Below are 24,816 nucleotides of genomic sequence, written 5' to 3' on the forward strand. Positions count from 1 at the left end.
GCCTGTGTAAGAATTGTCAGAGCTCCCTATGGGTGGCAAAAGAAATGCTGCAGCCCATAGGGATCTCCTGGAACCCCAATACCCTGGGTACCTCAGTACCATATACTAGGGAATTATAAGGGTGTTCCAGTAAGCCAATGTAAATTGGTAAAAATGGTCACTAGCCTGTTAGTGACAATTTGAAAGTAATGAGAGAGCATAACCACTGAGGTTCTGGTTAGCAGAGCCTCAGTGAGACAGTTAGGCACCACACAGGGAACATATACATGCACACCTATGAGCACTGGGGCCCTGTGTGACAGGGTCCCAGTGACATATACATATAGGCCACAAACCTATGAGCACTGGGGTCCTGACCAGCAGGATCCCAGTGACACATAACAAACATACTGAAAACATAGTGTTTTCACTATGAGCACTGAGGCCTGGCTATCAGGATCCCAGTGAGACAGTGAAAACAGTGACAAACACCCTGACATACACTCACAAACAGGCCAAAAGTGGGGGTAACAAGGCTAGAAAGAGGCTACCTTCTCACAGTGTTTAGGTCTGGGGGGTTAGTAGCCAATGGCTACTAGCCCTGAGGGTGGGTACACCCTCTTTGTGCCTCCTCCCTGAGGGAAGGGGGGCACATTCCTATCCCTATTGGGGGAATCCTCCATCTGCAAGATGGAGGATTTCTAAAAGTCAGAGTCACCTCAGCTCAGGGCACCTTAGGGGCTGTCCTGACTGGTCAGTGACTCCTCCTTGTTTTTCTCATTATCTCTCCTGGACTTGCCGCCAAAAGTGGGGGCTGTGTCCAGGGGGCGGGCATCTCCACTAGCTGGAGTGCCCTGGGGCATTGTAACACGAAGCCTGAGCCTTTGAGGCTCACTGCTAGGTGTTACAGTTCCTGCAGGGGGGAGGTGTGAAGCACCTCCACCCAGAGCAGGCTTTTGTTTCTGTCCTCAGAGAGCACAAAGGCCTTCACCACATGGGGTCAGAAACCCGTCTCTCAGCAGCAGGCTGGCACAGACCAGTCAGTCCTGCACTGAGCAATTGGGTAAAATACAGGGGGCATCTCTAAGATGCCCTCTGTGTGCATTTTTTTTATAAATCCAACACTGGCATCAGTGTGGGTTTATTATTCTGAGAAGTTTGATACTAAACTTCCCAGTATTCAGTGTAGCCATTATGGAGCTGTGGAGTTCGTTTTTGACAGACTCCCAGACCATATACTTAATATGGCCACACTGCACTTACAATGTCTAAGGTTTTGCTTAGACACTGTAGGGGCATAGTGCTCATGCACCTATGCCCTCACCTGTTGTATAGTGCACCCTGCCTTAGGACTGTAAGGCCTGCTAGAGGGGTGACTTACCTATGCCATAGGCAGTGTGAGGTTGGCATGGCACCCTGAGGGGAGTGCCATGTCGACTTAGTCATTTTCTCCCCACCAGCACACACAAGCTGGCAAGCAGTGTGTCTGTGCTGAGTGAGGGGTCCCTAGGGTGGCATAAGACATGCTGCAGCCCTTAGAGACCTTCCCTGGCATCACGGCCCTTGGTACCAGGGGTACCAGTTACAAGGGATTTACCTGGGTGCCAGGGTTGTGCCAATTGTGGAGACAATGGTACATTTTAGGTGAAAGAACACTGGTGCTGGGGCCTGGTTAGCAGGGTCCCAGCACACTTCTCAGTCAAGTCAGCATCAGTATCAGGCAAAAAGTGGGGGGTAACTGCAACAGGGAGCCATTTCTTTACAACTTACGTTGACTTTGGCAACTGGTGGGTGTGAGAAGAATATTTTTTTTTTTCATTAGGGAGTGAGCACTGTAGGATCTCAGCATCATTTTCTCAACACTGGTAAAGAAGTGAGGTTACAGGAACTTGGGGGGGGGGGGTTCCTTCTTTCTTCTGTAGTTTAGCCTCCTGCTCCCTGTCGGAGCTTCACCCCTTAATGCTGGTTATGGGTGCCGAAAAATGTGGCTGTACCAGTGACATGAATCCACCTGGACCTAATACACAAAATACAGGAACAGACAGGAAACTGTTTGTCGAGAGCTCCTGTGGAAGACATCCCTGGCGTAAGAGGCTCATTGAATGAGTGTCTCAAACTTTGAACATAGCAGAGAAAAAGGTTAGTCGAGCCAAGAATAGACAGTTCGGTACCAAGAATTATGAAAGAGAACACCTGTGCATGTCAGGCGTGGCTTCTTTTTTGCCAGCCTCCTTTTTTTTTTTTTTTTTTTTTTTTTTTTTTTTTAAGAATGGGAACGCAACCTGAGGCAGGGAGATCTGATGACTGCCTAGAATAAGTCAAAAATACTTGCTAGAACCTGGAGATTGCTAGCTGCTTAACCTCCAAGCCAGGATTTTCCTCACCCAGCTGTGTTTTCGCGAGAAGATGTGTTTCGGATTTAGGTCCTGAACTATGCTACAAGTGCTTCCTGCCTCTGCCTTCACTTAAGGCGAGGTGAGTGTAAAATGCTGTCCAGAAGAGACCGCAGGACCGTGTCGTGCTGTCTGAGAAGGTGTGTAGAAGCAAGGAAACTTCTCTACATTATAACTCAAAGGCTGGGTGGAAGGATCAGCCCTATAATCAACTGTGGTGAGCTGGGTTAGCCTTGAAACTGTGTTCTTCTGGTTGCCTCTTTCAGGACTTTGAGCCTGCCTCAGCCTCCACCTTGTCTTTGGGAGTACCATGGATGGCCAGTGAGATGGCAACATTTAATACTGAGCAAACCACAACTACCGACAGTAGGAAGAAGTATTTGAATTTAAAGCCCTCCTTCATGGGAGACTTTGTGCTTGCTTCTGAGCAGCATTTCAAGGAAGAAAACTTTGACTCTTTGCTTTCGTGCCAAATAAACCTGGTCTTCAAAGATAGTAGGCGGTGGATAATTAACTGCCAAGAAACCTTTGATACTGGCAATAAGTTGTGGCTTGGTACTTGAAAAAAGAACGCTGAGCTGTGGTTTCCAGCAAAAAACTGTTAAAGATAGTGCCTTGTTGATTATTGAAATATCCTTTGCAAAATCCAGTAGCCAGGAATTGTTTATTATGTGAATCTAAAATTACAGTACTGCTTGTTTTGTCATCTTAATTTATTTTTTACATGCAGTATTTAGCTCTACGTAGAATAAAACATCTCGTTCTTTTGATGTTAAAGCACTGGCTGGAGTGATAGTTTTAATGACTGTTATTCGCTTTGCTGTGTTCTGAGTTTCTAGCCCCAGCAATGTCCACCATACCTCACTAGGTTGGCTGCAAAATGGGTGTTTGTGGTGCACAGGTGTGAGTCCTTGTGAGAGGCCTCTTTTTGCATGATTAGCCCCCACTTTTTGCCTAATGTTGATGTGTCCTAGAAGTTGTAGTGTCCAGGGCCCCTGCTAACCAGCATCCCTGGGGCAGAGCTCTTTCCCTAAAACTGTAGTGATGCTTGGCACTACTGGATACATTCTTACATATCCCTGTAAGACCCTAGTAAATGGGTACCCCAGTACCCAGGGTGTGAGATAGTAGGCGTAGGCCTCTGAGGACGGCAGAAGTGATTGTTCCACCCTTTTGGGCCCTGCACCCAGATGCACCCAGCACTGCCAGTGTGGGCAGAGTGTATTGGGACAAACCTGAAAAGGCAAACTCACCATGACACACACTCTGTGCCCTGTCCACCCTACACAGCATATGTTATGGATAAGTCACTCCTCTAATAGGCATTCCAGCCTTAAGGCAGGGTGCACCATACCATATGTGAGGGCATAGCTGCATGAGCAATATGCCCCCACTGTGTTCTTGCCAAACCTGGGACATAGTGAGTGAACAGAGCAGACATTTTGGGAACATATACTGGACACTGGTGAAACACGAGTTCTCCAGCTACATGATGGCCACTCTGCGCCCTTGGTTGTTTGGTATCAAAAAACTCAGGATGATAAATCCAAACTGGTACCAGTGTTGGATTTATCCCTAAATGTACCCAGGGGACACCTTAGAGGCGCCCCCTGCAAAAGCTGACCTAACTGGCATGGTTGCTGACTGGTTCCATCCAGCATGCCACTTCCAGACGGCCAATATACAACCTGGGGGATAGCTATGGCTCTCTGGTTTGTAAACAGTGCTAATACCTCCTCCCTCAGGAAAGTGCACTCTCTTGGCAGTGAGCTTCAAATGGCTACAGCCCTGAAACTTGAGTTCCCAGGCCTGCTGCTAGCAGCAGATGGCTTCCCTCTTTGTCCACCCCCGCTTTTGGCGGGAGCAAAGGCAGGAAACCACACAAAGGATAGGAGGAGGGGGGGTCTCACTGAGCACGCACCACCTCTAGGGGCTTGCAGGCGAACTGGTTTATCTCGGCTGAAGGACTGTGAACTTAGTGTTGTTCTAGCCTGCTTTTCCTCTTTCCCAAGTAACTGATCTCAAAGAGTTTGGCTAGGTAATGTTCTTTATGAGAGGAGTTCATTACTTCTGGTGTCCCACAGGGGTCTTTCTGTATTGTTATCTATTTAAAATCTATAAGTTTCCTCTTTCAGCTGTAGGTGGTTATGCTTCCCCTTGCAGCTGTAGGTGGTTATGCTTCCCCTTGCAGCTGTAGGTGGTTATGCTTCCCCTTGCAGCTGTAGGTGGTTATGCTTCCCCTTGCAGCTGTAGGTGGTTATGCTTCCCCTTGCAGCTGTAGGTGGTTATGCTTCTCCTTGCAGCTGTAGGTGGTTATGCTTCCCCTTGCAGCTGTAGGTGGTTATGCTTCCCCTTGCAGCTGTAGGTGGGTATTGTATTGTAATCGTATTTTTATAGCGCTTACTACCCCTGACGAGGCGTCGAATCGCTTTTCGGTGAGTAGCACGCTACTCTGGAACCAAACAAGAATTAGTGATGGATTAGTATCGGGAAATAATGAGTACAGTTTTAGTATTATGAGTTAATTTGAGCTATGGATATGAGAGTTTTAGTTAGATTGACTGGAGTAATGGAGGGGTGGAGGAGGAAAGAAATCCAGAAGTGTTAATTGGGAGTATATCCTTAATTTACTCAACCCAAAGGCTTGGGATGAGTAAAGGGGGATGGAGGAGGGAAGAGTATGTGAAAGGGTCAGGGAGAGCATAGTAGCAGGGTGAGATAAATGCAGGAGAATTTAGTAGGATTGTGTGGGAGGTCACGGTAGTAGAGTGAGGTTTGGTGAGTTAGATGTGGAAGCGGAGGGAAGAGCTTAGGCAGAGGTATTTAGGAGATGAAAGTAGTAGAAAGGATTTGGGATGAGTCAGAGTGATAATGGAGGATAGTTTGATAGAGACATGACATATGATGATGGGCAGATAAGTGTGATAAGATGAGAGCAGGGATTCATAGATATCTAGTATAACAACCCACCCAGGAGTCATGCAATGACCCACGTACATGCCAAGCACAGAAACAACATATACACATACATACATACATATACACACACACACACACATATGAATACACACACATATGCACATACAATACATAATTAGAACCATGGGCAAAATATACTTAGTCAAACAGGTTTAAAGAGTGTGTGTGTATTTTATTGTTATGACATACCAGCGATACATATTTTCTAAAGAAACTATACATAACTAGAAATATACACATAATCTGAAAAAAATATTTATCAACATAGGCATATGCAGATCATAGTTGTTTGAATATGGTGGTTATGAAGGAAAGAGCCAACTCTTGAGTAGGTTTCTGAAGACAAGAAAGTTATCTGTGGCTCTTATAGTTGGGGGTAATGAATTCCATAGTTTGGCTGCTTGAACGGAGAAGGATGTACCACCTATAGTCTTTTTCTTGTATGGTGGTGTTCTAAGGAGGGGTGCCAATCTTGAGCGGAGGTTTCTTTGTTGGATGTATTTGGTTATTTTGTTTCTGATAAAAAGCGGTCCTGTTCCATGTATAGCTTTGTGGGTGATACAAAGCAGCTTGAAAGTGCATCTTCTGGCAACGGGTAACCAGTGTAGTGCTCGCAAGGCAGGGGAGATGTGGGCTTGCGGCTTTACATGTAATAGTAGCCTGGGTGCGGAATTCTGGATACGTTGTAGTTTTTTCATAACAGATAGAGATGATCCATGGTAGAGGCCTTTTGCAAAAACCAGTTTGGATAGTACAAGCGAGATAGTAGCTTGCACCTTGTGTGGAAATCCCCAAACAAGCTTCCCCTTGCAGCTGTAGGTGGTTAGGCTTCCCCTTGCAGCTGTAGGTGGTTAGGCTTCCCCTTGCAGCTGTAGGTGGTTAGGCTTCCCCTTGCAGCTGCAGGTGGTTAGGCTTCCCCTTGCAGCTGCAGGTGGTTAGGCTTCCCCTTGCAGCTGCAGGTGGTTAGGCTTCCCCTTGCAGCTGCAGGTGGTTAGGCTTCCCCTTGCAGCTGCAGGTGGTTAAGCTTCCCCTTGCAGCTGCAGGTGGTTAGGCTTCCCCTTGCAGCTGCAGGTGGTTAGGCTTCCCCTTGCAGCTGCAGGTGGTTAGGCTTCCCCTTGCAGCTGCAGGTGGTTAGGCTTCCCCTTGCAGTGGTTAGGCTTCCCCTTGCAGTGGTTGGGCTTCCCCTTGCAGTGGTTGGGCTTCCCCTTGCAGTGGTTGGGCTTCCCCTTGCAGTGGTTGGGCTTCCCCTTGCAGTGGTTAGGCTTCCCCTTGCAGCTGTAGGTGGTTGGGCTTCCCCTTGCAGCTGTAGGTGGTTGGGCTTCTTCTTGTGGTTGGGCTTCTTCTTGCAGCTGTAGGTGGTTGGGCTTCTTCTTGCAGCTGTAGGTGGTTGGGCTTCTTCTTGCAGCTGTAGGTGGTTGGGCTTCTTCTTGCAGCTGTAGGTGGTTGGGCTTCTTCCACCTCTTGCAGCTGTAGGTGGTTGGGCTTCTTCCACCTCTTGCAGCTGTAGGTGGTTCCGCCACCTCTTGCAGCTGTAGGTGGTTCCGCCACCTCTTGCAGCTGTAGGTGGTTCCGCCACCTCTTGCAGCTGTAGGTGGTTCCGCCACCTCTTGCAGCTGTAGGTGGTTCCGCCACCTCTTGCAGCTGTAGGTGGTTCCGCCACCTCTTGCAGCTGTAGGTGGTTCCGCCACCTCTTGCAGCTGTAGGTGGTTCCGCCACCTCTTGCAGCTGTAGGTGGTTCCGCCACCTCTTGTAGCTGTAGGTGGTTCCGCCACCTCTTTCAGCTGTAGGTTTTATATCCAGATTGGTGGTGCACAGTTAGTTTTCATCTTTATGGCTGGTGCCACTTGTGTGGTCAGACACTTAACATGGCAGCTGCACGGATTTAGCGCTCTGCCCCATAAATCCTTCTTCACCCTCCAGGTCAGATGCCCCCTTGAGCCTTGGGACATCCGTGCCTCTCTCCCAATGCTAGGATCGAGAACGGCAACTGTCTGGTGAAGGCGGCCCTGATCAGGCCCATCACCTGTGCATCTGGGGTTGCCTCCTGCTGCTAGAGACCTAAGAGGTGTACGGTGGGCCTTACCTACAGTGGAGGAATGCAGCGACTTGCGCCTAGCTAAGGGGCAGTCCTGGGGACCGCTTGAATGCCCCTGATGAAGGGCAGTGGAGACCCTGAGAGGACCGTCGGGCTGTGGGTGGTCTGCTAGGAGTCTCCCTAACGCAGAGCGGAGCTAACCCTGAAGGACTTTTCTGGGAGCAGCAGGCCCTTTGGCAGAGTAAGTCTGGCCTGCTGGAGTGGGTACCCACAGGATGTCGGTCCATCCTGGAGGGCCTGTGTTTTCTGGACTAGATGCAGATCCGGCTGACGGTTCCCTTTCTTTTCTTGGCTGGTTGCGAGGTGCAGGTGCCTGATACTAGGGCTAACATGGCTGCTGGAACTGGACGCGGGCCAAGAGTTTCACTTGGAGACTCCACCCTGGACTCACAGTAGGCCTAGGACCTGACGGAGAGGCAGCATACTTGTGATGGGGTTCTTCTGCCTCTGGAGACTTACTCCTTTCTCCCTCCACCCTTTCCCACTGCACATCTTCTGTTCCCCCATCCCCCAGGCACCACGGGCAACAGGGGGCCAGATGTACGTAGGTTAAAGTTTGTGGTTTCCTAGTAGCAAATCTTAGCGGTTCGCTATTAGGAAAATGCAAACTGCAATGTATACCAGTGTATTTAACACTGTTAGTGATTCGCAGTGGGTCGCAAATGGGCCTTCCTCATCAATATTCATGAGGCAGGTCTCAGTTTGAGACCCACTTTGAATGGCTACAATCACAGGGATGGTGAACTGCTGGGGCCAGCAGACCACCATATCTGTGATTGCTTTTAAATAAAGCAATCTTTTTTTTGTAGCGCAGTCCGTTTTCTTTAGAGGAAAGCAGGATGCATTACAAAAAGGAAACTGAAAAGTTTTATTTTCCTTTTTTAAGAGTAGGCAGTGGTCCGTGAGACCACTGTCTGCTCTTAAAATTGTTTGCACCCCCATTCGCAAAGAAGGAGTCCCTTGGGGACCCATTCCCATTTGCAAATGGGTTACCATCAACTTGAAGTTTGTGGTAACTGCAAATGTTTTGCAACCGCATTCCTGGTCTCAAAACCTTCCTACTTCCCCCTGTGACTAGCTGTTAGGAAGGGACGTCCTTGACACGCCCCTTCCTAATACCGACTTGTAAACCTATTTTGCGAGTCAGTAATAGATCACCAAATTGCAAAATAGCATTTATACATCCCAAATTGCTTTTTTTCTGTTCGCAAACGGAAAAAAAGCTTCATACATCTGGCCCTAGAATCCTTGCTCCTCGAGCGCATGGGAACATTGATAAATTTACTTGTGACCCTGAAGCCCAGGCCGGAGCGCCCTCTGGTTTGGTCTCGGCTCCAGCTGAGTCCTCCTCTGCGATAATCCTGCAGGCCATATGTTAGTCCAGAGAAGCCCTGGAGATACAGGTTGGAGGAGTGGACACTTAGGTCTCTTGGCTGTGACCGGACATGCAGAAGCTAGCAGACTGTATGACCGAGGCAGAGGCTTAGATCTTTCAATGTGGAGGATGAGGTGCAATAACTTGCTAAGCAGGTGAGGCATGTCAGGGAGATGTCAGCTGTTCCGTAACAGCAGGCTGAGGACTCAGAGGGTTGCTCCTAGTGTAATAATCTTCTCCTCAATGGGATCCCAGAGGGCCCAAAGCTGTAACTCTTCTTCATGACTTGGCTGAGATCCTAGATTCCGGAGTCCAATCACTCTGTTTTCCTGGCGAGGTCCATAAAGTCCTGATTCCTCCTACCTCCTCCTTGGGCCTCCATTTCCGGTTATATGGTGGATCCTGAACCATGTGGACAGGGACGCTATACTATAGTGCTTTTCCTCAACTACTCCACAAAAGTGCAGCAGCAGCGTAAATCCTTAGAAGGAGTTAAGCAAAAACTGAGAGCGATAGGGCACCAGTGTATGCTGCTGTTCCCAGCTAAGTTAAAAGTCCTGCATGGACAGTTTTCTTCTTTTCTTCTAAGAGCATGTGGGAGGAGGCAGAGGAACACAGGCTGCCTGCCCCCCAGGTGAGACTGAATGCGGAGGCCAGGAAGAAAGAATGCTTGGCTACCCATTCATAGATTGTTCCGATGGGAGGAGACACCGAAGAGACCAATGGCGGAGGAAGGATGCAAGACATGTTACTGGTGTATCCTCCTCCAGTTGTGGCGACGAAGAGCACCGCAGAAACTTTCAGCTCTGACCTGAACATTGGCCCCTCTCCTTTTAATCTCTGCACCTTTCTAAACATGCCTTCTCAGGGGGAAGGGGACCACCTGACTACAGAGCTTGCTTCAATGTCTATCACTGTATACGTTTTGGGGGAGTCTGGGATTTAGATATCCCTCGTGATTATTGATTCATGTTGTATTCAGGGGCGACAGATGCTTTGTGTGCTGAAGTGTAGTTGGGGGGGGGGGGGGAGAGAAGGCATTTGAGGGTTGGTCCTTTGGATTTGTTTGTTTATCCCTATACTGAGGCCACACCCTCACCTCCGCCCTCCCAGGTGAGGGAGAATCTGGTACTTATTCAATGTTTGAGTCAGGCACGCTGAGCTTTAAACATGTTACTTGGAATGTCAGTGGCCTTAATAACAAGTTAAAGAGGGGCGTGATCTTGCAGCGGCCAGAAGTGGTCACCTGCCTTGCTCCTACTACAGGAGACGCACATGCTGGGTGCTCAGTGTGGGGGCCTAGATAGGTTTGCCTACTCCAGGGTGTATTACGCTGGCTTCACCCGCAGCTGTAGAGGGGATCTGGCCTCCTCCACAAGTCCTTTCCTTTGGAGGTGAAGGCGGTGTTTCATGAAAAGTTGGGTCAGTGGGTAGTGATATCAGGCCAAATGGAGGGGCGAATGTGGAAATAGTGAGTGTGTATGTTCCCCTACCTGCGATTACGAGCACCCTAAGTGATTTGGCCAACCAGTTGCTCCAGCTCCGGATGTGCAGGACAGTGGTGGCAGGGACTTTAACTCTGCCATAAGCCCGTTCCTTGATAGTACCTTCTCTCGTGCTTCCAGGGTTCCCCCCTTGGAAGGGTGGGCTGTGTCCAGAGCTCCTGGATATTTGGCGCCTCTGCAACACCAAACACCCTTCCCTCCACTCGTAGGTCCACCACACCCATTCAAGAATGTACTATTTCTTACCCTTGCAGAAGACTCTCGGGCCTTCTGCCCAGATGCTTATCAGATCACTCCCCGTGGAGACGGTGACCCCTGTGACCAGTCGGGGAAGAGCTGGGAAGTGGAGGTTTAGCAACTGGCTCCTGCAGAACCCACTCTTGTTCAGAGGAAATAGCTCAATTCTTTTAAACCAACTTGGGCTTGGTCTCCTCTGTGGTGGTCATTTGGGAGGCCCTGAAGGTGACCTTATCTAGCAAGATTGTCCCATAATGTGCAGCGTAAGGGAGACCACAGACTCTTAGGAGCAACATGTCTTAGCTGGAATGAGGTGGTTTCTTTCCCACAGTTGATGACCTGCACCTGTTGACAGTGATCCAGGAACAAATCAGAGATGCCTATGTGGACTGGGTGCACCTGGTGTGGCTCACCTCCCATCATGGGATATACGAATCTAAGAAAGAAAAAAGTGGGGAAACTTATATACTAACTGACGAAGATCGATCAGGAGTCATCCAGGACCCTAGCCTGGGTTTGGTGGTGGAGTCGCAGGGGATAGCCAAAGATTGTGCCTGGTACTGTGCCACCCTTTGTTAGGAGAGATTCGGGGAGGCTGGAGAAGTGGTGTCCTGCTATAGGGCCTTTCTGGGAAGGAGAGGGTGACACCGCACCTCCTGCTGACAGAGAGAGTTGATGTCTTGACTGGGGGCCACGCCAGTAGGGAGGATGCTGGAGCCTTTTTGCTGAACTCTTTTGGTGCTATGAATGCAATCTCATTCCCCATATGGGAGCCATGTTCCACCAGCCACTTCAGGATGGTGACCTCTCGGGACTTGCGTGAGGCCACAGTAGTTGAACTGCACGGAGGGCGCGACCCCGGGAAGAATGTGCATCTTATTGACCCATGTCTCTGATTAATGCAGGGGTGAAACTCCTGGCTGAGTTATTTGCTAATAGGCTGGCCAGGATGATCCATTCCTTGATCCACTGGGATCCGAACTGCTCTGTGCCACGCAAGGGCACCAGACACTGCATAAGGAGACGTCACCTGGCACTGGCTCATGCAGTGGGTCTGGGGGTCCCGGCTGCCCTCCTTTTAACAGACTTCGAGAAAGCATTTTCCTTGGTGGAGTGGGCCTATGTTTATACACTTCTGGAGAGGGCAAATGTTGGTCCAGGTTTGGGGCCTATGTTAGGCTGCTGTACTCCTCCCCATGGGCCTGGGTTAATGGGGTGGTGTTTGCCCTGACCATGGAGCCACTTTGTAATTTGGGTTTGGATGGGTGCAGAATGCTGGGGGATCTGTTAGGGTGGGAGGCCTGCATGGCTCTCTACGCTGACAATGTGCTGCTGTATGTGAGTAGGCACTCCCTGACTATTCCACGGGTCTGTAGGATGTGGACATCTTCAGGGATGCATCGGGCCTCCATCTTTTTTTGGTCAATTACTGCTTCGACGGCAAAAGCCCTTTTCAGATGTATGTGCTTTAAAACTACGCTACAGCCTAATGTTTTAAAAAGGTTGAATTGATGTCCAAGACCTGTAAAGCTGAAATTTGAAGTAGACACCCAGCTCTTTGGAGGAGGAACCCAAGCCCCTGAGCGAACGCCGCTGATCCTAGATCCGGTTTTAATCCCCGTGTGCACTTTACACAAGTTCTCTCCAAGGATCAGGGCTTTGCTACCATCTGTGACAGTTGATTGTGGCTTTTTCTGTTCCAGGAGGATCTGAAAAGCTGGATCCAGGGTAACCTCAGCTCCTGTGGCCGCTCGGTCTTCCTCTTCGACGAGATGGACAAAATGCACCCCGGCCTCATTGATGTGATTGTGCCATTCCTGGGGCCCTCCTGGGTGGTGTACGGCACGAACTACAGAAGGGCCATCTTCATCTTCATCAGGTAGGTGGGTGCAGCCTCTGAGCTAGTCCTTTGCAAAGCGCAGCGCCTTGAGACCCTATGGGTGATTGAAAGCAGCAGCCCTCAGAGAAGCCTACGCTTTAAGCTGCATTAGATAGCTTTCATGGTTTTATGGTATTTTATTTTTAACATTTCTGTCTGTATTTATCCATATTTATTTTTTGGGCATCTTATTAATATTCATCAATATTTGTTTTGTGGTTTTTTAATAAGTGGGGTCGACTGATGCATTTCCACATTTATTTAACTGATAAACAAGCGCTCATACTGTGAGGCCTTTTGCACTTTAGCAAATTCAGCAGCCAACTATAGAAAAACAATACACCCAAAGGTAAATATTAGGAATTTACTACAAATATTTTTAATATATTTCTGTATTTAAAGATATCTTAATATGTCCTTTTAACTCTCCGCGCTGCCTCTCTGCTCACGCGCCGTCTTGGAATTCACAACCGGCTGCATGGAAAGTCGCTCATTTGAAGTATCATGTTCAGCATTTTTCCGCTTTTAAAAATAAATTCTGACAAGAAACGCATTGTTTTCTGTCTGTATTTATCTGTACAAATAAGAAAAAACTGGAACTGGTAGCCTTAGCTATACATTAGAGCAAGGCTGGGCCGTGCATTAGCCATACGCTTTTCTAGTTAAAGCAGGTTTGGAAACATAACTTAGTGAATGCACAGCTTTTCTTATGGTTAGTATATTTACGTTCTTAGTTCCAAAAAAAATAGATCAGGAATCGAGAAGAGTTAAAGCATCTCATGATTTTGACCACTCCAGGCATGGAACCAGTACTCTGGGGCAATGTCTCGTTATCTCTATTCTCATAGCTGTCTCTGTGGTTTCAGGACCTCGGCTGTCGGAGCTCCTATCATGGCACCGCGTGCAGCCCTCCGATGCCCTCAGAAGGGCCTGTGCCCCAGGAAACCCACACATATAGAAAGCTATGAAAGAACACTTACTGCTTAAAAGTATAAAACAGTTTGTCTCTGTCTCGAAAGCTTTGGAGGAAGTACAATGGCTTTCGGTTATGAGGAGGGTCGCTTTTATAGCGCTGTGTACCGCTCACAAAGCTCCTAGTTGGTCTGGCCCTGAGTACCTCAAAAGAAGATTCTCGTTGTATTTAGTAAAGATGTATTTACGATCTGCAGTCTCCAAAAAAGTGGTGGTGCCTAGAATTCACAGAGCCTCTTGGGGCAGTAGAGGTTTGTTTACCACCTCCAAGCTCTGGAATTATATTCCAGAACATTTTAGAGGTCCATCTAGCTTGAAGATTTTTAGAAAAAAGTTGAAAACCTGGCTTTTTACCCCTCCGTTGTAGTTCTGGTCAGGGTCAGTGAGATGGACTTGTCAGTAGACTCCTAGCGCCAGGACGCCGTTGGGCATATGCCGCGTGTTACAAAAATAAATGAAATCAAACAATTACTGTTAAATCCATAATCTGTGTGCGCTCGACAAGGACGGAGTCATCTCAGACTGAAGGCGGCGCTGGTGCGAGAGCGCCCAGGCGAGGTGTCCTTGGTGCCTTGAAGAAACCAGGATGGGCAATATGAAGCTAAGACATGGTTGTCCGGCTGACACCGCTACCCCTGGTCCAGCTGACACCGCTACCCCCTGGTCCGGCGGAACACCGCTACCCCCTGGTCCGGCAGAACACCGCTACCCCCTGGTCCGGCGGAACACCGCTACCCCCTGGTCCGGCGGAACACTGCTACCCCCTGGTCCGGCGGAACACCGCTACCCCCGGGTCCGGCGGAACACCGCTACCCCCGGGTCCGGCGGAACACCGCTACCCCCGGGTCCGGCGGAACACCGCTACCCCTAGACTAGCTCCAATGACTAAGGAAGTGAACACGCCGCATGCAGGCCGAGGACTAATTTCATTTACGCCGGTGTAATTTCTGCTTTTCGCATTACAGTTGTTATACAAAATGCCTGAACTTACACCATGTCATATAATTGAGACTTTGCATCCTTCCTGTACTCTGGTTAAAGGATTGTGACACAAACTAACAAAATTGGAGCAGCTGCTACTCACGTTACGCATAATTTTGTGCTTTTTTAAAAAAAAAAGCAAGAAATGCTTTCTTTGTACCAAAAGTGGGCATTAGGGTGCATTTCACACTAAAATGTTAAAGAATTGCACAGCTGGTTTGTTGCGAAATGCTTAATTTCACGTACATATTTGAGCATTTCTCATATTTTCTGCAAATTAAATTGTGTGAATTTCGCCCAGGCTTTGCTGCACAGTTAATCACTGACTGCGAAGTTCTAAAACCTACAGTCATCTGCAAGCCGGTGTCACTTGTGGAACACTTCTGGTTGCCAGGGCTTGTAGAAGTCATATTGTGCATTGGGAATGAGTTGCTGTGTATGATGGGATGAAGATGTGGGAGTAATACATCTGCTCTTGGTGACAGCCAGTGCTGAGGTTGGTGGTCTCGAGCACAGTGACAAACTGGGCACATACATACATGGTTTGAAATAAACTCATTGGTTTTATGATGGCTGCCACGAGCATGGGTCGTGGACCTGTGAGCAGTATTGAGTCATTGCTACCCTTGATGCAGGCCAGGTGTTGCTGCTGACTTGTTTGGTAGCCACAGCCCTCTGGTTGCCCACATGAGGTGTATTCCTAGCTGATGCCTTCACCGTTTACATTCTGTACAGCAATGCCGGCGGAGAGCAGATCAACCGCGTAGCCCTGCAGTTCTGGCAGAACCGGAAGGACCGGGAAGAAATTCAACTCAAAGACCTGGAGTCGGCCATTTCCAAGGCGGTCTTAGACAATCCTCACAGTGAGTACTGATTTTAGAGCTTGTACACACGTTAACATACCTAATGGGTACACACATGTAAGTATGGTTATTAACACCTTAACCACTCAGGTTCTAACACCTGCTGCGCAACCTGAATCTCTTCCTCAACCCCTACATCTTTGTTTGCTCCTCTCCAGACAGTGCTTTGATTTGACTTCTACAAGACTTTATTCTCTAACCCATTCTACCCAACACTGCCTTTCACAATATTTGTAAAGCGCTCTGATACCCTTGCTAACTATATATAAAACTCTTTAAATAAATAAAGACGGTAACGTAGGAGGAGTAGAGGCATTGCCCAGAAAAACTCCTACAGATGTCTGACTCTTACTCCCAAAACCTCTGCGACAACCTCACCACCTTCTTCCATCGAAAAATCCAGGACATTTACAAAGGCTTAAAGAACCAAAACCCGCCCGCACTGCCCACAGACACCACTAAGGACCCAGCAACACACTAGATCCTGAACTCCTGGACCCCCATCACCAAAGAGGACACCCAAAGACTCATTAACTCCATCTACTCGGGAGCACCCTCGGATCCGTGCCCTCCTCACATCTCCAACCTGGCCAGCGCCACCATTGCACCTGAGCTCTGCCGAACTATCAACCGATCCTTCGAGACCACCACATTCCCATCAGACTGGAAGCATGCCAAGATCAACCCACTATTAAAAAATTTTTTTTTTAAAAACACTTCCGACCCAATGTAGCTGAAATAAATACAGATCCATCTCTCTGCTCCCTTTCCCAGCAAGAGAAGGCCATCAAGCAGCAACTCACCGACTTACTTGAGATACACCAAATCCTGGACCCATCACAATCCTGATTCTGAGCAACCCCTACATTGAAACTTTACTTCTAGCAGCCACCAACGACATAAACGCCATACTAGACCACGAAGACACCGCTGCACTCATCCTCCTAGACCTCTCCGCCGCATTCAACACCACCTCTCACTCCACCCTCTGCGCCAGACTCCATGACGCCGGCATCCGAGATGAAGCACTGGAATGGATCAGGTCCTTCCTCACCGGAAGAAGACTGTCACACTACCGCCGTTCACATCAGAACCCAAAGATACATGTTGCGGAGTGCCCCAAGGATCATCACTCAGTTCGATGCTTTTCAACATCTACATAGCCCCGAGAGCCAAGATCATCAAACAACACGGGCTAAACATTGTTTCCTACGATGGTGATACCCAACTGATCCTCTCTCTCCCTGTTTGACGACCCTGCACAAGCCAAGAGGAATTTCCACAACAGGATGAGAGCAGTTGCCGCCTGGATGAAGGCCAGCAGCCTCAAACTCAACTCGGACAAGACGGGAGAGCCTTGTGATCAGCTCCACCCCTTCTGCCTGGAACGACGCCTGGTGACCCACCGCACTGAGAAACGCTCCCACGGACGAAGCCCACAATCTGGGCATCATCCTGGACTCCTCTCTATCCATGACCCGCCAAGTCAACGCATGTCGTCGTCCTGCTTCCACACCCTCCGACTCCTTCAAAAGATCTTCAAGTGGATCCCCTCCCACACGAGGAAGACAGTCACCCACGCACTCATCACTAATAAACTGGACTATGGCAACGCACTCCATGCCGGCATTACCAAGAAACTGCAAACACAAATACAAAGAATCCAGAATGCAGCAGCTCGACTCATCCTGGACATCCCCTGACACAGCCACATGTCCTCCCACCTCCGAGACCTACACTGGCTCCCTTTCAACAGGCTCATCACTAACAAACTCCGATCTACACCTACGAGGCACTGCACAACATAGGACCGGCATACCTCAACCACTACCTCGCTTTCTACGTACCCAACAGACAACTCCGTTCCTCCCAGCTCGCCCTTGCAGCTGTTCCCTAGATCCAGAAAAGCACAGCAAGAGGAAGATCCTTCTCCTACCTGGCAGCCCAGACATGGAACCTGCTACCTCTCTCAGTCGGACAGACGCATCACTGAAGCAGTTCAGGAAGGACCTCAAGACCTGGCTCTTCGATTGAGCAGCCTGGACGTGGAACGTGCTACCTCTCACAGTCGGACAGACGCATCACTGAAGCAGTTTAGGAAGGACCTCAAGACCTGGCTCTTGAATTGAGCAACACACCCGCAAACATCGCCTCGAGACCCTACGGTGATTAGCCGCACTTTAGAAATTACGTATTGATTGAAACGCTCATTTACAGCAAGGTCTAGTTCTTGTGGATGAGGTGTTCATCTGGTGAAGAACCAGCATGAGAGCTGCCGATGCCCTCTCTGTTCTGGGCACAGCTGGATCCCCGTTTCTTTATGCTTGGGCAGGGGTAGGAGGACTGTGCAGGCTTTTCAGGGGTTTCAAACCTGGTCATCCCCCTGCAGGTTTGGGATATAGCTGGAACAGTTTCTTCAGTCTGGCTTCTTCTCAGTTCAGGGCTGAAGAGACAGAACTGACTCCTCTATCTTAGAATGGCTGCAGTCATCACTGTTGTAGAATGCTTGAGTCTAATGGGGATGGAGTCTTTCTTCACCTAAGCCCTGGACAGACCGATCACTTGAGGCTTCTGGTACTTTCACATGAGGGCTAAGGAAGTGGATGACCCCTTCACACACTTCAAGCTTAGCCTCCTTTACACAAGATGGCACATCGAGCTCCGGCAGTGCTACGTGCACTGCTCGTCCTTGGGACCATATGTATAGTGCTTTCCACTTAGGGAGAGTCAGGATTTACTTCCTGTATTTCACAGCAAAAGAGTGAACTCTTGGTCTGTTTTCTTCAGAGACCTCTACTGTTTCCAGCAACACTGTCTGCTGTCACAGTTCAGAATGGTCAGCCTGCTGGGCTCAGGGCTGGGTCAGTGCCATCCACCTGCATGATGCCTAAAACTGCATTTGAATGAGCAGCTGCACAGAGGTTGGTTCATCTTGTCACTGACGTCTGCCATCCAGAGGAGGCACTTCCCACTGGCGTCTTGTTCATCAGACGCACTGCGGCATCAGCCTGAGCTGGTGGCGGGTCTTCTTGCTCCCACACAGACATTGGTGCTTCAGACGCCATTGCTTGAGGAGTCGCTTCTACTCCATATAGTGGTACTGCTTCTCTGTATGATTGGAGGCTGATGGCGAACGCGTCCACAACCTCTTCTGTCCACTGTAGATCCTTGTGTTTTAGGGAAGTCTACCCCATAAATATGTCATCCTAGAGCTCATGAGCCCCACTTTAACGAGCACAGCTTGATCTTCAACCCTGCTTCACCCACAGGATTCCTTTGACCACCGGAGACCACACAAGAGACAACAGCACCAAGATCCATCAGCTGCCGATGACCCTCAAATCTACCCTGCAGTCTCCTCGACCAGCACCATTCAGCAACTTAAAATCTGCCTCACTAATCTGGCACTGGGTGTCCAGTACCAGCTCACGCCACCAAAGACATCCTTTCTGCTCACCAACAGATTCAAGCAACCACTCATCCACTATCTGACAACCTAGACGGCTTCTCCCCTCATTAAACGGACCATGTGCATTCATTTTGATTGACCCTTGACACAGATATCACCTTCAAAGCACACATTGTTATGAAAGCGGATGGCACGGTACCTGCTCTCCCTCCTGGAACAAGTGAAACCCCTTTCTGAAGCATGGCCCAAGCTCTGGTCTTCCCCCGCATGGATGGAGGCAACCTGTGCCTAAATTACTTACCTCCATCACTTCTTAAAGGCTTGCTGCAGTGCACCGGCCTGCTGGGGGGGCTTGAAGGAATTAGACCACATGATCCCACCCTGAAGGATTGAAGGATCTACACTGGTCCCGTCGCTCCATGGCATCCTAAAATAAGCTGGATCAGCAGTAGAATCCTGGCCTGCCTTGGCAAGAAAGTAACCACCTCAGGCGGGCACCGCAGTGCCAGGATCTAGGACATCAGCAGGTTACAGATGAATATTTACAGTAAATAAAAAATAAACAGTCAGCTTTCTCTGTTTACACTTCCAAGGTATGGATCAACATCCTCACCGACAGCCAAGCTTCTTCAACCTCCTGTAACTCACACGGAAGCGGAAGACATCTTTATAAGGAATAATTCATCCCCACACCTGGTACCTGCCTCTGTATAAAGAACCCTGTATTGTACCCCAAGGCTTCACCTTTGTTCAGCGCTCTTTTACCTCCTCGCTAAGTTCACCCTCTACTGCTACCCTTGCATATAGACGTGCAGTGCCCTCTTCCTTCCAGACCTGTCAGTTCTGCTAATGACCTGTGCCTCACATGCATCAGTCCCCTCCTGCCCTGTGCTTCACATCAGTCCATTCCTCCCTTCCAGATGTGGCAGCTGTGCTAATGACCATTGCTTCACATCATCAGTCCCCGCCTCCCTTCCAGACCTGGCAGCTGTGCTAATGACCTGTGCTTCACATCATCAGTCCCCTCCTTCTAGACCTGGCAGCTGTGCTAATGACCTGTGCTTCACACCCATCAGTCCCCTCCTGCCTTCCAGACCTGGCAGCTGTGCTAATGACCTGTGCTTCACATCCATCAGTCCCCTCCTGCCTTCCGGACCTGGCAGCTGTGCTAATGACCTGTGCTTCACACACATTTATGCTAATGACCTGTGTCTCTCATGCATCAATCCCCTCCTGCCTTCCGGACATGGCAGCTGTGCTAATGACCTGTGCTTCACATCCATCAGTCCCCTCCTGCCTTCCAGACCTGGCAGCTGTGCTAATGACCTGTGCTTCACATCCATCAGTCCCCTCCTGCCATCCAGACCTGGCAGCAGTGCTAATGACCTGTGCTTCACATCCATCAGTCCCCTCCTGCCTTCCGGACCTGGCAGCTGTGCTAATGACCTGTGCTTCACACGCATTTATGCTAATGACCTGTGCCTCACATGCATCAGTCCCCTCCTGCCTTCCGGACCTGGCAGCTGTGCTAATGACCGGTGCTTGACATCCACCAGTCCCCTCCTTCTAGACCCGGCGGCTGTGCTAATGACCTGTGCTTCACACCCATCTGTCCCCTCCTGCCTTCCAGACCTGGCGGCTGTGCTAATGACCTGTGCTTCACACCCATCAGTCCCCTCCTGCCTTCCAGACCTGGCAGCTGTGCTAATGACCTGTGCTTCACACGCATTTATGCTAATGAACTGTGCCTCACAGGCATCAGTCCCCTCCTGCCTTCCGGACCTGGCAGCTGTGCTAATGACCTGTGCTTCACATCCACCAGTCCCCTCCTTCTAGACCCGGCAGCTGTGCTAATGACCTGTGCTTCACACCCATCAGTCCCCTCCTGCCTTCCGGACCTGGCAGCTGTGCTAATGACCTGTGCTTGACATCCACCAGTCCCCTCCTTCTAGACCCGGCAGCTGTGCTAATGACCTGTGCTTCACACCCATCAGTCCCCTCCTGCCTTCCAGGCCTGGCAGCTGTGCTAATGGCCTGTGCTTCACATCATCAGTCCCGTCCTACCATGTGCTTCACATCATCCGTCCCCTCCTGCACTGTGCTTCCCGTCCATCAGTCCCCTCCTGCCTTCCAGACCTGGCAGCTGTGCTAATGACCTGTGCTTCACATCATCAGTCCCCTCCTTCTAGACCTGGCAGCTGTGCTAATGACCTGTGCTTCACATCATCAGTCCCATCCTTCTAGACCTGGCAGCTGTGCTAATGACCTGTGCTTCACACCCATCAGTCCCCTCCTGCCTTCCGGACCTGGCAGCTGTGCTAATGACCTGTGCTTCACACACATTTATGCTAATGGCCTACGCTTCACATCATCAGCCCCCTCCTGCCCTGTGCTTCCCGCCCATCAGTCCCCTCCTGCCTTCCTGACCTGGCAGCTGGGCTTATGACCTGGTCAGCAGCTGATGAACTTCTTCACATCCATCATTGTTCAGGGCTGTTAGGGGGCATCTCTGAGCATTCTGAACATTATTAATCTATCCACCACCGACGGCAGCAACTCTGAGTTGGCATAATGGGGTTTGAAATCTTGACTCGCAGATCACACGTCAGTCTTAAGGCTTCTTGTCAGAGTAGTTCAACAAGTGCTGGTCGTTCCTGGAAAGCCCCAGTGTCCTACATGCATTTGAAAGATAAGGTTGTTGTACAGGAGAGTAAGGAAGAGTTACTGTCCCCTTCTGTTGTGCTCAGTACTCCATTGTCCTAGGGGCGGCCAAAGGAAGTTAGGTCAAGAGGACCGAGGTGAGAGCACAAAAGCCCTTTATGCTCATTTGTATTGAGGCATATTACAGGCTTCTGTGGCTTTTGTAGGAACAACAGTCTCTGCTTCTGTAGGCAGGGGAGTTGAGGGGATATGTAGTGGCCTTAATAAGATGAATATCTTTATTCGACGTGGGGATGTGCTGTTGACCATTGCTGTAGGAAAATGCCACCTTTGGCATGGTTACCCCCTATCGTTTTGCCTTTTGTTCATGCTAGCTTTGATTTGAAGTGTGCTGGGACCCTGCTAACCAGGCCCCAGCACCTGTGTTCTTTCCCTAAAACTGTACCCTTGTTCCCACAGTTGGCAGAGCCCTGGCACACAGATATGTCTCTTGTAAATGGTACCCCTGGCACCAAGGGCCCTGATGCCAGGGAAGGTCTCTAAGGGCTGCAGCATGTCTTATGCCACCCTGGGGACCCCTCACTCAGCACATGCACACTGCCTCACAGCTTGTGTGTGCTAGTGGGGAGAAAAAGACTAAGTCAACATAGCACTCCCCTCAGGGTGCCATGCCCACAACCCACTCCCTATGGCATAGGTAAGTCACCCCTGTAGCAGGCCTTACAGCCCTAAGGCAGGGTGCACTATACCACAGGTGAGGGCATAGCTGCATGAGCAATATGCCCATACATTGTCTAAGCCAATTCTTAAACATTGTAAGTGCAGTGTAGCCATAAAGAGTATATGGTCTGGGAGTTTGTCAAACACAAACTCCACAGCTCCATAATGGCTACACTGAATACTGGGAAGTTTAGTATCAAACTTCTCAGCACAATAAATGCACTCCTACTGCTAGGCTGACCAGTTTCTGCCAGCCTGCCACATTCAGACTGGTTTCTGGCCACATGGAGTGAGTCCCTTTGTCACTCTGTGACCAGAAACAAAGCCTGTACTGGGTGGATGTGCTTCACACCTCCCACTGTAGGAACTGTAACACCTAGCAGTGAGCCTCAAAGGCTCAAGCCTGGTGTTACAGTGCCCCAGGGCACTCCAGCTAGTGGAGATGCCCACCGCCCTGGACACAGCCCCCACTTTTGGTGGCAAGTCCGGAGGAAATAATGAGAAAAACAAGGAGTCGTCACCCTCTAGCCAGGACAGATCCTAAGGTGCCCAGAGCTGAGGTGACTCCTTCCTTAGAAAATCCTCCATCTTGGCATTGAGGATTTAGCCCAATAGGATTAGGGATGTGCCCTCCTCCCCAGATGGAGGTGGCACAATGAGGGTGTAGCCACCCTTAGAGACAGTAGCCATTGGCTACTGCCCTCCAGCCCTAAACACACCCCTTAAATCTAGTATTAAGGGGCAACCCTGAACCCAGGAAATCCGATTCCTGACGACCTACAAAGAAGGAGGATTGCTGACCTGAAAACCCAGCAGAAAAGGAGCCGCTTTGTCCCCAGCCCTACTGGCCTGTCTCCAGATTCAAAGAACTTGCAACAGCGACACATCCAGTGGGCCCATCGACCTCTGCTGACTCAGGACTGCCCTGCAACCCAAAGGACCAAGAAACTCCTGTGGACAGTGGCACTTCCAAAACAACCAAGAAGAAAACCTCTTTAAAGGGACACCCACCTCACTCCTGAAGCGTGAGTCACCAACACTCTGCACCCGACGAACCTTGGCCTGTGTCCAGACAAACCAACACTGTAGCGTGGCTCCCCAGGTGACTCCCACAGCGTATCTTCCCGAGATGACCTCCCTGCACCCCCACGGCGACCCCTGCAGAGAGAATCCAGAGTATCCTCTTGACCACGACTGCCCGGTAACAAAGAACCCGATGCCTGGAAGAAACGATGCACCCGCACCCCTAGGCCTGAGAGGAACCAACTACCGGTGCAGGAATGACCAGAAGGCGGCCCTCATCTTTGCCCAGTTGGTGGCTGGCCTGAGAAGCCCCCCTGTGCCCTGCCTTCATCGCCAGAGTGACCCCCGGTCCCTCCATTGGTTCCAATAGAAAACCAGACGCTGTGTTTGCACACTGCACCCGGGCCCCTGTGCCGCTGAGGGTCTATATTGTGTGCCTGTTTGGGACCCTCCCCTATTGCTCTACAAAACCCCCGTGGTCTGCTCCTCGAGGACGCAGGTCCTTACCTGCTAGCAGACTGGAACCGGTGCACCCCTAGTCTCCATAGGTGCGAATGTTATTTGGGCCCCTCTTTGACCTCTGCACTTGACCGGCCCTGTGTTGCTGGTGCTGGGTGTTTGGGGTTGACTTGAACCCCAAACGGTGGGCTACCTATGCCCCGGAGACTGAACTTGTAAGAGCTTTACTTACCTGCTAAAACTATCTTGCACTTACCTCACCCAGGAACTGTTGAATTTTGCACTGTCCACTTTTAAAATAGCTTATTGCCATTTGTATGCCAAACAAACAAGTTACTTACCTTCAGTAACGCTTTTTCTGGTGGATACAATAGCTACCTGTGGATTCCTCACCTTATGAATTCACCCTTGCACAAGCATCCGACGGAAAATCTTCTTCCCAGCTCTCCACGTCGATGAAGACGTCACAATTGCACAGCTCCACGCGACTGTCTGACGTCACCGTGCCAATAAGAGGTCCTCGTCAGCGTGCTGACGTCAGTTTCACCCATTTTTTACGTGCCTTTGAGGCGAACAGGTGAGAACCGACTCCACAGTAACTCCAATAAATACATATATACATAAAGTCTTCATGATGCAACATCATCAAAACCATTGTTCGTGTATGTGTGTGTATATATATATATATATATATATATATATATATATATATATATATATATATATATATATATATATATATATATATATATATATATTCGATGGCATGTGTAGCTGCAGATACACATGCTGTGCACATCCGGCCATCTAGTGTTGGGCTCGGAGTGTTACAAGTTGTTTTTCTTCGAAGTCGTCTTTTTCGAGTCACAAGCTCGAGGGACTCCTCCCCTTTTGGCTCCATTGCGCATGGGTGTCGACTCCATCTTAGATTGTTTTCTTTCCGCTATCGGGTTTGGACGTGTTCCTTTTCGCTCCGCGTTTCGGTTCGGGAAGATAGTTAGAATCTCGGAAAATTCGACGGTATTGTTTGCGTTCGGTATCGGGTTAGCTACAACAGATCGACACCGAACTTTGAAGAGCTCCGGTGGCCCTTCGGGGTTTTCGATTCCCCGGCGGGGCCTGGTTGGCCCGACCACGTGTGTCTTCAAGGCTAATGGAACGGACCCCATTCCGCTTCTGCCCCAAATGCCACAACAAATATCCTTATACAGATCAGCATCTGGTCTGTAATTTGTGTTTGTCTCCAGAACACAAAGAAGATACTTGTGAGGCCTGTCAAGCGTTTC

The 24,816-nt window shown here is 49.6% G+C and overlaps 1 protein-coding gene across 2 annotated transcripts in view; it reads left to right on the forward strand.

Moving 5' to 3' along the window:
- TOR2A (torsin family 2 member A) overlaps window positions 1-24,816 on the forward strand; it is a 104,424-nt gene that overhangs the window by 53,135 nt on the left and 26,473 nt on the right. The window contains exons 3-5 of one of the 2 annotated variants that reach the window (XM_069236963.1): window positions 12,267-12,442; window positions 15,131-15,258; window positions 18,528-18,651. In XM_069236963.1, the coding sequence (XP_069093064.1) occupies window positions 12,267-12,442; window positions 15,131-15,258; window positions 18,528-18,538 (315 nt within the window). In that variant the 3' untranslated portion in view covers window positions 18,539-18,651. Of the gene's footprint in view, window positions 1-12,266; window positions 12,443-15,130; window positions 15,259-18,527; window positions 18,652-24,816 lie in introns of those variants that run through there. The other variant, XM_069236962.1, reaches the window with a different exon arrangement.

The sequence above is a fragment of the Pleurodeles waltl genome, chromosome 6, assembly GCF_031143425.1.
Source record: "Pleurodeles waltl isolate 20211129_DDA chromosome 6, aPleWal1.hap1.20221129, whole genome shotgun sequence".
Taxonomy (NCBI): Eukaryota; Metazoa; Chordata; class Amphibia; order Caudata; family Salamandridae; genus Pleurodeles; species Pleurodeles waltl.